Source organism: Populus trichocarpa, chromosome 8, assembly GCF_000002775.5.
Source record: "Populus trichocarpa isolate Nisqually-1 chromosome 8, P.trichocarpa_v4.1, whole genome shotgun sequence".
NCBI lineage: Eukaryota > Viridiplantae > Streptophyta > Magnoliopsida > Malpighiales > Salicaceae > Populus > Populus trichocarpa.
In genome coordinates, this window is record NC_037292.2 from 3,073,573 (window position 1) to 3,087,000 (window position 13,428).

The window sequence follows — 13,428 nt, forward strand, 5'->3', positions numbered from 1 at the left end:
AAACTGGCTTGGACAACCACGTTAAACTAAAAAACTAAAAAAATAAATAAAAATGGCGTTGATGCTCTATCTTCTTCAACTTCTTTAGAAGGAACGTGAGGAGGTTCAAATATGCTAAAAGCTCTACATGCTGAGATTAGAGCTAAGATAATAAAGCAGGCAGGAGCCAAAACATGGAGAATCACTGTACCTTCACTCTATAGCAAAACTTCCCATAAGAAGAGAGGGCTTCACTCCATACGACTTCTCTATCACCATTGTAAGCCAGGTATAATATCTCGAAGACCGCGGTCCCCGATGTAACCATCAAGTAAGCTACAATCTGCTCAAAAAACACCAAAACAATAAGTATAAAGGAGGTGAAAGAAAGTTCATTGAAATAAATGATTAATTTCCTCGGAAAATTTTTAAACACTGGATTTGGTTAAGGAACTAGAAAGTAAAACCTGGTCAGAGACAAAGAACAGCCAAGCCTTAGTAACAAAGCATCTGATCCATGTGGAGACAGCAGCAAGAAAAGCATAACTAGCACAGATTCCACTAACAAAAAACATGTACCTGCAAAATAATTAATTCTTCCACAATTTATCATCATATAAATACAACATAAACAATAAATAAGGAAGCAAAATGATAATGCTATTTTAACGAATATTTTGCAGAAATCACTTCTGATAAAATCTCATGCATCGAATAAATGCATACGAGTAATGCTAATTTTATCAAATATCCTTGCCGAAATGACTAATAAGTGGGTATTATTAGAAGATCTCATAAATCCAAAATTGAAACTTTTGCAGGAAGTAATATACGAGGAAGAATATTTCGGTAAGATTAGCATTATCAGGACAAGAAAATGAAAAGAATGCGTCACTTGAGTCCGGTGAGATTGTTGTATTTCAAATCACCATATATATATAAAAAAAGAGATTAGAATATTGTACTTGTTTTATCAGCATTAGGTTAGGCTCAAGATACTGGCAAAAAAATAAAGGTTCGGGAGTCCTCCAGATAATACCAAGCAAATAAATACCATCATTGCAGCCAGTAGATAAGCAAACCCCACTGCTTCTCACTCGTCCCACCTGCTGCAGTTCCATTGCCTCTTCACATTCTTTCCATGCATGTCCTTTTCATACCAGAAGCCCGATAGCAGTATATCTGGACCTATACAAGCACCGGTCTTATTTCAAAACGATCTTCTCTCTCTTCCCCTAGTTTCCCTGCTGGGCTAAATTTTTTATTTCTTACTCGTAGCTCAAGTAGATTTTGAGTCTCTCATGAGATATGGCTCTTATGCTCAAGCTCTTAGATTGTTCTCATAGGCTCCCTGTAATCCCTCTTAGTGTTGCAACCATGTGGTTAACTGTTACCAATTAGCAGGAAAATAGCAGCTATGGTGATTTTAAACAATTTCAAATATTTTCGAACGATTTCTTAACGTACCTCTAACCTATAGACTGACATAACGAGTTTCAAGAGTTGTCATTTTCAAAACAACCTGAGCACCTGTCTTTTAAACTTCAGAGCATGTAAATTGTAAACTGCACTGATTCTGGTGACTGGTGAATCAAATGAGATGGTGCACGTGACAAGCATTTTGAAGATGCAAAGTAAACGAGTCAGCATCAATAATAGAATTCAAAAAATGAATTATTTTATCAAAATCTACAAACAATCATGGAAAACTCTATAAATTCAATAAAAAACCTGCTATTTTATGAAACCAAAGGTAGCAAATCCTGGCCAAATCTCAGCACTCATTCAGGAGTTTCATTGGCCATGGCAAACTGACAAAAATGGCTTCTCCGAGCACATAAAGAATAAATAAGATGTCCTCAAATTGTATTGCACCTGTCTCCACTTTCCTCTCCAAAACAGAGCAGAACCCAGTGGCTAGAAATTCTTTCCCAACTCATCTCTCGTTACTTTCTGGCATACACAGGTTCCTCTACGTCCATCCTTAAGCTGTCTCTTGCCATCCATTTGCTTCCTCTTGCGATAGGAAGAAAAGCTATTTTCAGAATTCTGCTCTCCCAAAAACATTCGCCCTTCTCCACAACAGTGTTGAGCCTCCTAGATGCTCTCAACAAACTCGCAAATTCCACTACAACTCCAATCAACTGAAGGGAGATAACCAAACGGCTTCCGTGAAGTCCACCATCCATTGCATTGAAAAATATTCCCAATCCATTCCCTATTTCTCGAGCCATACGAGATCTTTTTCTACAATCCACCATACAAATAGAAAGGCAGCAGAAGACCACTACACCCAGAAGAAATTGAATGCAACAACAAGAAAGTAATGGCGACAGAGAGGAAACTATCAAAATGATGATTCCTTTATAATGAAACTATAATCTTTTCAACTATGTGAAATTGTGAATTCTATGGTACAAAAGAAAAAAATTGGAAAGAAATGTAAAAACGACAACAGAAAAGGAATGAAACAAAGAATGACAAGGCTGGAAAAAAAGGGGGCTGAAAACCTGATCTATTAAGTAACTTCTTCGCAAAACATAAGCTAAAACCTATCCTTTCATCAGTGTATCCTGTGTATATTTCTATAATTCCTAGTTTCAGATCTTCATCAACATTTTACAGTGAACAAGCACCCAGAACAACTTGTCCAGGATTGTCACGCAACCCAGCACACCATCTACAGACTTGACTCCTTCCCCATTCCTGGGTTGTCAATCAGCAAAACTGGCCTCAATTATCTCTTCAGCAGAACTAATTCTATCAAACTGACAGCTATCTTTAAGAAAAAGACATCAACCAACTTCAATACCCCTCTCTCTAGCTTTTTGGATAACAGTGCTTACATATCCTCTACTCTTTGATAGATTATAATAGCAACTCCATAGCTTCATAGAGAATGGATGTGCAGATAAAGCTTTCTTGTAAAACCTGTCAGAAATTAACTTGACACCAGAAATATCACCCAAAATACCTGCAGCTTCAACCCACACAAATTCCGGTGGCACTGGAATAGCATGAAAGATTGCATCGACCAAGATTGAGCACGCCCAGTATAGAACACTGTCAGAAGTAACATTAATATAGCTGTAGCCTCTGCACAAGAGCTTGCAAACAGAAAGAGCTATTGGGTAGTTGGATGGCACCATCTCTAAGATGGCTTCAACAAAATCCACCAATTCTTTTGGCTGGTTTGACTTTGGGGGTAAAAGAGAGGGGCCATACCACACTTCAAGAACAAGATTCACCAAAGAAAAGTCAGATGAAACCGGACTCAATATGCTACTGATTAGCTGCTGAACTTTTGGCTTCTCAATGTTGTCAATGAATCGTCTAGATAATGGTTCGCAAACTGGGAGAGCTTGGGTATCATTCAAATAACCATTCAAAATTTTCAGTTTTTCACTGACAGGAGCATCCTTCCTTAATTTTGGCTCATGGTTTAGCAAGAACACAGCATGCTCTGATAAGCAATGTTTGATGTACTCTGGAGGTGCAGCCTTCAGTGCTCTGTCAATGGCAACATGAGCTTCAACGTGGTCTTTGTGCAATAATTTAGCAAGAGATAGATTAATTAATCCAAACATCATATCCATCTGATTAGAGTTGGGTATCAGAAAGTCTAGATTTGATGCTGAAGCTGATTCCAGTGATCCAAGTGAGCTATTACCATCCACCGCATCCAAAATCTCATTTTGAGGATATTGAACTTTTGAAACGGAGTTAAACCAGCGGACAGTGAGTTCTTTTGCAAAATCAGGACCTTCTTCTTGGAGGGCACACTCAATATACTGATTCCAGATACAATGAATTCCAGGGACTTCTTTTGGCCAATTACTAATGGCTTCCTCAAACCCTTCAAAGCTCACACTGCCCAAGCCATTTTTTTTAAGCCTTGCTGACAGGAGAACAAGTTCTACACAGGACGGGTACAACTTTGTATACTTGCCCAACAAATTCTGACAGCAAGCTAAGCCATCAAAAACTAGTGTACACCTAATATGGCTGAGAGCAAACTGTTGGGCCATTCTGCCATTTTTGTCACTTTCAAGTGATTCACTGTTGACAGACATTTCAACAGAATCCACTGCCATCTCAACTAGCTTAACAGCCCTCTGCTTCTCTTCATTTGGTAACTGAACATAAGGCCATTCAATTGCAAGGAGTTCTTTGTCACATTCAAAACATTGTACAATAGCATCAGGTAACTTCCTGTAAATAACTAAGTACACACAACAAACCCAGAAGATATATTTGTCAGAATTTGTTAAGCATGCGAGGATATCAGAGAGCAACAGAAAGTGAGGCTCATCTGAGTTAGCTGCCACAGGGAAGAGTCCTTGGATTTTCTGAATAGCCTTGCCAACATTCCCAGACATGCACAAACAATCCATCATCTGTAAGAACAAATCTAAGATGCATGCACTAGCATACATATTGCCCTTATCAAAAGCAGATGCCTGGCGACAAAGCGCTGTGAGAGCAGCATTATATGCTACCATTCGATCATCAAGATGTATACGACTGTTGATGTACATGAGCCAAAGTCCATAAGATCTTTCGTTGTTTTTAACCTGAAGGACAAGAGGAAAAGGGTTTCCATACAAAAGTTTGCATTCTGTCAAGTAAAAGGAAGAGAGAGGAAGGGATTTAAAAGACAAGAAGAAAATATGACCCGGTTTTAAACAATGACAATATTGAGTAGCAGGCACATTCACATGGAACAAAGGCATAAGCACGTACACTAATCCAACCAAGCCCACATCTGATCTGTTTTCATAACGGAAACTTGATGGAAAGAAGGTTCCCTGATGGGAAAAAATAGCTGAATTTTAAAAACTGCTCCCCTCTTTTTTTGAAAACTTCAACCATCAAAAATGACTCGAAAAGAAAGTAACTGGTAGAATTTCAGCCAGATTAGGCTAGTGAAATCATCTAATTACAAAAGTTTGGAAAATTCTTTTACTTCGATAGGAACTTGCATGTGCAAAACAGGAAGCTATGAATAAAACTTGACTTGCAGCTCTGCATAGTCAAGGCTGCTTTTCACTTCTATGAAATAGATTTGTACTACTGAAAGCATGGAACTGTAGCTTAATTATAATCGCAAATCCAGAAAGCATTTGACCAGTCTCAGAATCTCAGTTTCAAGAGCAATTTTGTGGAGAATGGTTAGGTCTAGTTCCTAAATTTTTATAACATACCGCATAGGAGAACATGTCATCCTTCCCAATTGACTCAATGTTGCTGTAGTAAATGAGCAGATACATCATCCACAGAGCTTCAGATGTTGGATCAGCCTCAATTGCTCGTGACAGCATGGAGAGAGGCTGTAGAACAAAGTATTAGGACGGTAATTAGAAGTTTCTGAACAACAAGGATACTACAAGTAAAAACTGAAACCACATACTTTACCTTCTTCATACCCTCCAGCTTGTAAACCTCCTGACAGAGAAAAAGAAGAGCCATTTCAAGGGACTGCAAACTGCTGGCTAATGCTTGATTGAGATGATTCTAAGTATACATCAAGCAGGAAGAACAACATAAATGAGAGGATGAACCAAGAAGAAAACAGCAAAAGACTACACTGGTAAAACATAAAGCAAATACGGCAATATGTAAAATATGAAGTGGATAAGGAAATATGTAATGGAGGCAGAACTATGCAAGCATAATATATGCTGCACAGAATTATAATTGTTTCAGAAACAACAATAATGAGAATAGAATTGACAACAGGAATCTTTTATATGGGCTGCCTTCCCTTCTTCCTTTCACTAGATCAAGAGAGGAGAGAGATTCCTTAGCGACAAGGTTTAGGATGCAACGAAACAGAAATAAATGCCTGTGACTTTATGTCGTAATTGGAAAATAGAACACAAACACACCAATCAGAGGTGGACAGTAAACCAAATCTTCACACTTGCATGCTACATTCTTAAAAGAAAGTTCAAATAGACACAGCAAGATAGCAAAGTCTCCAGCACGAACCATTTGAATCAAACAAAGAAGAGACACAATTCACTAAGCAAATTTTCATAACTCAACCAAAATAATGTGAAGGATAGGGAAACACATGACAACATGAGTTTTGACAATACATGTACTATAAGATCAATGAATAAAACACCACAAAAATATATTCCCACCAATGGCTTGTACTTAATTGAAGAGAATACTGAGACAAAGTGACTGCTGAGCATTAATGTTACTGACAAAATATCTTGGCAATGCAACAAAAGCAAACAATCAAAGATAAACATTATGCCAGGAATACAGAAAACAGTAATAAACAGACCACTGTGTTCTCTCTACTCTGAAAGTATGATGTCTGTCTATTCCAACTCCCATGGACCTCGATACGGCCATCATCAGCACGGATAGAAAGCTGATCAGCAAGCAAATCTTTTTGAAAGAAACTTGATAAAGCTAAGCAAAGACTGAACTGTATTTGCCAGCATTGCCCATTTCTCCGTGCAATGACAGATTTATATGAATCGGATTTTAAAACATCCAAGCCAACAAGATAAGTTGGTGGATTCAATACACTGTGACACTTGGAAAGTTTTGCTCCACCTTTACATTTTTGTTCATGCAGTGTTAATCCAACCTGACAATCTGCACAAGCATTGTTTTACAGTTGTAAGCAGCAATTCAAATTATTCAGAATTGTCAAAGGAATAGTCATACCAGCACTATCAGAATCATCATGCTGATTTGGATGCAAATTTTGATCAGAGAAGTCCCTAACATGTTGCCAAGGACATTCATCATTGTTGCATTTTCCTCGAAGCTCATACATGCATAGTGGCCAAAATGGGTCAACCGCCACATTGTGGGTAAAAGTCCCAATTTCAGTTCCACACATACCCCTTATAATCTCCTCCTTTGACTTTGCTATCACGTTATCACACTGGATTTCCTCAGTGTCCATAAAACCATCCTCTACAATGAAATCGCCACAGGTATCATTTTGTTGGTTTTTTCTACATTGTGATTCTATCAAAGTCATTGGGTGCATAGCTTTCATTTGAGCAAATGCACTCCTCAATACTAAAAGAGGTGAAGATATGACAGAAGTTGTCAGCTGATGACCTCCAGTGGAATCGTCCTTGGAATCAGCAGCAGAATGAAAATTCTTTTCATGGTTCTGAATCTGGACAGGAAGCTCAGATATACTTCTTTCAGGCTTATTATTGCCTGTATAGAAGGAAAAATTACTGAAAGTTTTTCAAGAAAGAAAAGGAACAATAAAATGAAACAAGAACCATATAGAATAAAATATCTACATACTCAAATTACTTTACCGCCAACCATATTAAGTCTATCGCTTCCCTTTATACGTGTTCCAATTTGCATGTCCACAATGAAAAGGTCATAAACTCTTTATAACATTCCACTGTGTTGTAATTATTTAAGAATCATATTCTCCCTCCTAATGAGGATAAATTTTGGAAAACAACAGTAGAAGATTTTTTCCAGTTATTGCTAACTGCTAAAAACTTGAATTAAAATGAAATGTGGCATTCCTCAATGGACAGAATCTTCAAATTCTCAGAATTCCTCTACTCATTTAAGTTTGCCCAGTAATTTCAAACTAGAAGCAGTTTTCATCAATATTCAGTGCTACAAGTTTGAAACAGTTCTCATCAATATTCATTGCTACAAGTTTGAAACAGTTCTCATCAATATTCAGTGCTACATGCAAAGAATAAAGAGCAATATCGTTAAATAGCACGATCAAGTTATCACATTCCCAAATGCTAAATTATACTAATATTTTTCAGGTTCAGCTAGTTACAAGACTCCCAGTAAACCAAGCACATACTAGGGGACACAGGAAAGTATTATAGCAAGAAACAGAATTTGACATGACCAAAAGGCATTTGTTTTACACAATGAGTCATTTGAATCTATTTGCTAAACAAGTTCACTAGGAAAGACTGAATTTTACATTAACATATGCAGCAAGTTGCAAGAACAACATTTATCATATTTGTGTGTGCATGAGCATGGAAATTGCCACATACGAAGATAAATGTGGTGAAAAAGCCAAAACAACCATACAATTGCACAAATATCAATGTCAGCAACTGGGATAATTGATCAGCTTGACATTCAGCACGGTTCCAAAAGCAAAATACTTCAAGACCAAAAAACTACTTAAAATCTATTTCTACTGAGAGAAAATTACCTTCAAGGTCATAATCTCGATCCTTTTCTGTCTCTGACAATGGTATACTGACATTGCTTCCCTGGGTTCTTTCACTTCTGTTGTCAATTTCAATCCCTGGTTCATCTGCAGGCTCCATGTTGGATGAACCACCATTCTTTGAAAAGGTTCTGATTGGTAGACGAGCAAATAGTTTGGATCTTAATTTTGCTTCAAGAATCAAAGAATCCTGAGGGCCATCAACATAAAAATCTTTGTTTGGATGACAATCTGTGTGGCTTTCCCTTCCCACAGAATTTTGATCTCTTTGCTGAATTTTGAAGATAGGTTGATCAGTCTCATGGTCCAATGGAAACGTCTCTTCATCTTCCCCAGCTGAAATATTAGAATCATTGGATTGAGAGCTTACTCCATTTGCAGCAATCAGGCTGTTGCGGGGCAATGGCTCTGATGTACTAGCATCAGGTTCACTGCATGGCTCGGATCCCAAACTATGGCCATTTACATGCTGATAAAGTGAATTTGAGGGAGCACCAGTGACTGAATCATACCCTGGCTGATTACAACCATCATACTCAGGCTGCATCTGATCGCTTGATGAGGGTATTAAATCCACATTTCTAGATACATTATTTTCACGGTCCATCCCAATGCCAACATGTTCATCCTGCCTGGAGGGAAAAAACAAACTGGAATCATTCACAATGAGAGATCGAAAGTGAGCTGAGTGCAGTTCCCTCTTGCGATAAAGTTCTGTACATCTAGAATTAGCCTCAATCAAAGCTCTCTGTGCTTTTCGATAAGCTTTAAGAGCATTTCTTTCTTCAATTTCACATTTGTGTCTGTGCTCTTGTTCTTCTTCCAGCTCCCTGTCTAAGGATTCCTCCATTTCAACTAACAACTGAATATCTATGCTGTTATGTTCTGCCACATTTACAGTTCCCAGACAATTCCAAGGGTTTAAATTCAGAGATGCCTGTGAACAAGAATAAATGCAAGTCCAACAAAATAAGAGGAGGCAGGGAAGGCAGGAGGAGTTCAAGAAACTTTAACATGATAAATCGAAGGCGATCATTTTAACATTTGATACAGGTAACATACTTGACAGGACAGCTTATCACCAGATATGCCTTGCAAGTGCTCACAGCTGTTTATTAAATTCTGTCCACTAGTTGATGTCTTTAACAAACAAGCTGGTGGCTGGGTTCCGCAATTCTTTACAGGATTCAAGTCAACACTCTTCTGGAAGTTACTTTAATATCAGTACAGGAATGAGGGTAGCCCCAGAGGCAAAATTTGCATCCATAATTACACAAGGGAAACAGGAAATAAAATAGTTCAACAACAGAAAGGGAGAAATTGTGATGAAAACAACACCAAGTCAACTAATTTCTCCTTGTTAACTTACTCTCTTCTTCGATAAAGTACTAGCATTTGCATTAGTAAGCAGTGGGGTCTGGTTCAATACCACACAAGGATCCATCTGCATTCTGCTCGTGTCAGGCTGACTGGAATTATCATTGATGTGAGAAGCTGTGACACATAAAAATGCTGATTAAAGTAAATGATAGATTACACCATGGAACAATATTTAAGAAAAATAACAAAGCTTCCTTGATCTTTCAACCCACCAGGTAGCTTTGCTGATGAAATATCCACCCTCCTATCTTGCCTCTCCCATTTAACTACACTCGACTCTGTTCTTTTTGTCGGTCTTTCTTTCTTGCTACAATTACCCATATTTCTATCCTGCAAACTACTGTTCTCCAGCGCTTGATCTTTTGACGGTAAATTAGATTTCTCTACAAGCATCTTTTGTTGGCCATCTGAATTTAAGTGTTTAGAATAAGATCCGTCAGGTTTTATGCGTTTCCTGTCTGGTTCTTTTGGTGCTAATTGCCCAACTTCAGAAGAAGCTGCATTAGATTTCCTGGTCACACTACTGGAAATGTTCATACACTTGTCGGAAACTGAACCTGATTCCTTGTTTTGTGCAGCTGCCTTAAGCTTCAGTTCCCTTTCCCGAAGTGCAATCTGCTGCCTCAAGTCCTGAACCTTAGTGCTGTTCAAATCCACACCTTGCTCAATACCATGCTCTTGGCTTGCTAGATTTCTTTTGATGGAATTAATATTTTTTACTTGAGAACCTTGCCCAACAGACGAGGAGTCAGCACCCTTGGAATTGGCAACTCCATTTATCTTTGTCATTGAAGAGTTAAATGTGCGACTCATTGATGATTTCTTGGGAATACTGTTCACATTTCTAGAAGTCTGCAGCGACATGCTTGATTTTGCCGGTAAAATGGGGGGCAGCCTTCCATTTCCATTAACCACAGTTGTATTGGGTTTAGTTTTTAAAGGCTTGTCATCTCTATCTTCAGATTCACTCCCACTTTCATCATCTGAAAATCTTATCACTAAGTTATCATTAGCCCCTGAAGATGCACACTTTCCAGGATTAGCAGATATGTGTGGCACCCTATTCTTCTCAAAGCTCTTGTTATTATTTGGTTGTGATGTTTGGAGATTCGGATCAACACATCTTGCGGGATTAGTGCTAAAAATGGCCTTGCCTGTGGAGGAGATATGGCTGCATTAAAAAGCACTCTACAGCAGGATGTCTTGTCCTTACCATCAATTAAATACATCACCAATTCTTTCTAACACACAGATAGGTAAAAGTTGGCAAAACAAAGTAGTAGGGAAATCCACATGTGACTGAGTTACAAAACAACATAAATGACATTTATGCATCATAGAAATTAGATTGCATGGAGTGCATGACTTAAGTAGGTCGAGGTCCTCCTCTATGTGTGATAAATCAATAGCATTTTGTGATTTAACATCCCTCTCATTCGGTAAAAAAAAAGACGAAGAATTCTTTGATTATTAATTGGCGGGAAAATATTAAACTTCAAACTTTTTTTACATGGTATCTTATAGGCATAGATAATCTTTGAAAAGCTGAGAATATATGCTTTTGTGTAAAGATATGTACAGGTATCTTTATACGCTTTGGAGTCAATTGGCAATGGGGTAAATGATATATTATTTTTCATCATAGATGTGCCAATTGAGAAAACTTCCTTAGCATGGAAGGCTACATGTAAATATAGTCATATATAAGTATCATGAACGTAATGTTCAGAGCAAGTGGCAAAAACTAGCTATTGATGCATCAGCTAACAGATCAAAACAGAAGTGAGAAACAGCACTCTTCATGAAAGATTCACAAGCTAAAGTATTATTAAAACATAAATCCAAACACAAACAATGAGAACTTGGCAGCTGGGAAATATATATAGGAAACCAAGTTCCTGCAATCAGATGGGAAGCTGAACTTACCAGCCCGATTGGATAAAGTGAATTTGTTCATCGGATGAAACGGAATGGTCCTTGCGGAAGCAGGTGTGTTAAAAGCATCAGCAAACAGTGCAGAAGCGCAAACAGGATTTTGCTGCGAGAAAGAAAATCAAAATTCATTTTAACAAGTTCCACTAGAAAAGAAAAGGTTGAGCCACTAGAACTTCATTCATACAGCCAACGTTGCAAATGTAAACACATTCAATTGATGGAACCTGCTGTAGTAACTTCAAAATAAATAAAAAATGTGTTGAACAAAAAGCAAATCCCATGATAATCATAAGTGCCCTAATTGCACTTCGCAGAGCTGTAGTGGAATGCGGTAACAAAATAAAGTGATTGAAATTTAAAGTGATCTGTAATTATTCAATTCTCCCTGAGTTGATACTCTCCCTCTCACTTACAAGAACACATGTACGTGAGCAAGGGAACACCAAATCAATGAGAATAATTCCACATAAAAGGCCATGTGATTCTACTTCATAAAATCAGTTTTTAACAAAACAAAAAGGACATGTATGGCAAAATCAATGACCACATAATACAGGTAGAATACAGTGATCTACGGACAGATTCATTTTGGTAAGATGAAATATTCAGATCTCCCAATGTTGATGCTCTCTCCCTCCCGCACAAACACTTGAGACCTATAAATGGTTAATTTGATGGAGCCGACAAATATATGCAAAAGGAAGTATCAACTCCGCAAAACCATTAAAGCCTGAGGCATCATTGCAACTGCATATAACAAACTGAAAAACCTAATTATAAACCATCTATATGCATTGCTGAAACACTGCACAAGCGAAATCAAATAGACTTGTAAATGAGTAAATCTTAGGTTTCTCTTCATGTAGTAAATTGCAGTCAACTAAACCCTGAGACAAGTTGCCGACTCAAAGGAAGCAGCTCGTAATCAGAACACAAATTGACAAATCCGTCAGTAAAATAATTTCCTTTCCTTTTCCTCTGCTTTCTCATCAACCAAACAGAAGCCTGATCTATTGCAAACAAAAGTAGCAGCTAATTTATATCAGCTAACAGATGCAGCTAAAAATTGACACAACAAACTGAAACCGCGAATTTCTCATCGGAAATTGAAAATTTTTTAAAAAAAGGAAAACAAAACAAGGCATGAGAAGTACGGTGAGCAAACAAATTCATTATCATTTCACTTACTTCGACTGTTTTCTCGGCAATCAAACAGATAAAGAAAAATGCATTGAAAACAGAAAAGAGTTAGGGTTTCTTAGGGAGGCAATACGTCGTCGTTGGATGAAGAAGAGACCTCTCCTTCTTCTCTTGTTTTGGTCGCGAACTCTGGTTGACTAGGGTTATTTGACGCCATTGATTTAGTCTTTGTATTATTAAATAATATTATTCTCCGTTATCTCTTTCTCGCTCTAAGAACCCTCTTCTTTTTTTAATGATTCTCACTCTCTAGAAAAATCGACGTTTTGAGGGGCCATGTTGAGAGAGATAGAGAGGGGGGGGGGGGGGGGGGGAGAGAGAGAGATTGGCAGTGAGGGGGACATTAGAAGAGGAAATCGAGAAAACGAACTTGAGGGCGGCCTGATGTGATGAGTGCGTGGCTTGCTGAAGTGACGAAGATGTTCTTGTTGTGTACAAGAATTACGGGATCTGTCCTTACTTTACTTGTTGCCGTCCCTGATACGGACTACGGAGGACAGGTTGGATTTGTGGTGCGTGTGTGGTAATTTTTTGAAGAGAAAAAATCCACGTGTAGTTGACACGTGGAATATACGTTAAGTTTGTCCTGAGTCCTGACGGAGTTAAAAGTACATGGGAAACCAGAAGGTGAGGCGGTAAGTTTAGAAAGAGGAACGTGGTGAGTTCTTTCCATGAACAGCACAGAGGGGGAAAAAAATCCACGCTAGCGCAGTTATATTAAA

The 13,428-nt window shown here is 38.1% G+C and overlaps 2 protein-coding genes across 5 annotated transcripts; both read right to left on the reverse strand.

Moving 5' to 3' along the window:
- Nucleotides 1-181: 181 nt before the first annotated feature.
- Nucleotides 182-2,213, reverse strand: LOC7469808 (CASP-like protein 2D1). Its single transcript, XM_002312040.4, has 3 exons — nt 1,930-2,213; nt 447-558; nt 182-322 (listed from the first exon to the last, which is right to left on the reverse strand). Exons 1-3 carry the CDS (start codon nt 2,211-2,213, stop codon nt 182-184), a joined length of 537 nt encoding a protein of 178 aa, XP_002312076.2.
- Nucleotides 1,599-13,012, reverse strand: LOC7469809 (uncharacterized). Of its 4 annotated transcripts, none has more exons than XM_024607541.2 (11): nt 12,780-13,012; nt 11,498-11,609; nt 9,784-10,725; nt 9,561-9,685; nt 9,254-9,391; nt 8,174-9,128; nt 6,670-7,179; nt 6,278-6,597; nt 5,395-5,493; nt 5,184-5,309; nt 1,599-4,553 (listed from the first exon to the last, which is right to left on the reverse strand). In XM_024607541.2, exons 1-11 carry the CDS (start codon nt 12,861-12,863, stop codon nt 2,775-2,777), a joined length of 5,190 nt encoding a protein of 1,729 aa, XP_024463309.2. In that variant the 5' UTR covers nt 12,864-13,012; the 3' UTR covers nt 1,599-2,774. The 4 variants fall into 4 exon arrangements, with proteins under 4 accessions (XP_024463309.2, XP_024463310.2, XP_024463308.2 ...); XM_024607542.2 differs by having other exon boundaries at nt 5,395-5,424; nt 9,254-9,394; XM_024607540.2 differs by having other exon boundaries at nt 9,254-9,394; nt 12,780-13,011.
- Nucleotides 13,013-13,428: the final 416 nt, after the last annotated feature.

What these genes read in the sequence shown, in the direction of transcription:
- LOC7469808 (XM_002312040.4), bottom strand. Translation starts at nt 2,213, where the DNA reads ATGGCTCGAGAAATAGGGAATGGATTGGGAATATTTTTCAATGCAATG. An exon ending in GAACCTGTGTATGCCAGAAA is followed by an intron (nt 559 to 1,929) that starts GTAACGAGAGAT and finishes ATTATTTTGCAG; the next exon opens with GTACATGTTTTTTGTTAGTG. An exon ending in TGTTCTTTGTCTCTGACCAG is followed by an intron (nt 323 to 446) that starts GTTTTACTTTCT and finishes TTTTTTGAGCAG; the next exon opens with ATTGTAGCTTACTTGATGGT.
- LOC7469809 (XM_024607540.2), bottom strand. Translation starts at nt 12,863, where the DNA reads ATGGCGTCAAATAACCCTAGTCAACCAGAGTTCGCGACCAAAACAAGA. An exon ending in TGATGATTCTGATAGTGCTG is followed by an intron (nt 6,598 to 6,669) that starts GTATGACTATTC and finishes ATGCTTGTGCAG; the next exon opens with ATTGTCAGGTTGGATTAACA. An exon ending in AGCTGGAGGGTATGAAGAAG is followed by an intron (nt 5,310 to 5,394) that starts GTAAAGTATGTG and finishes TTTGTTCTACAG; the next exon opens with CCTCTCTCCATGCTGTCACG.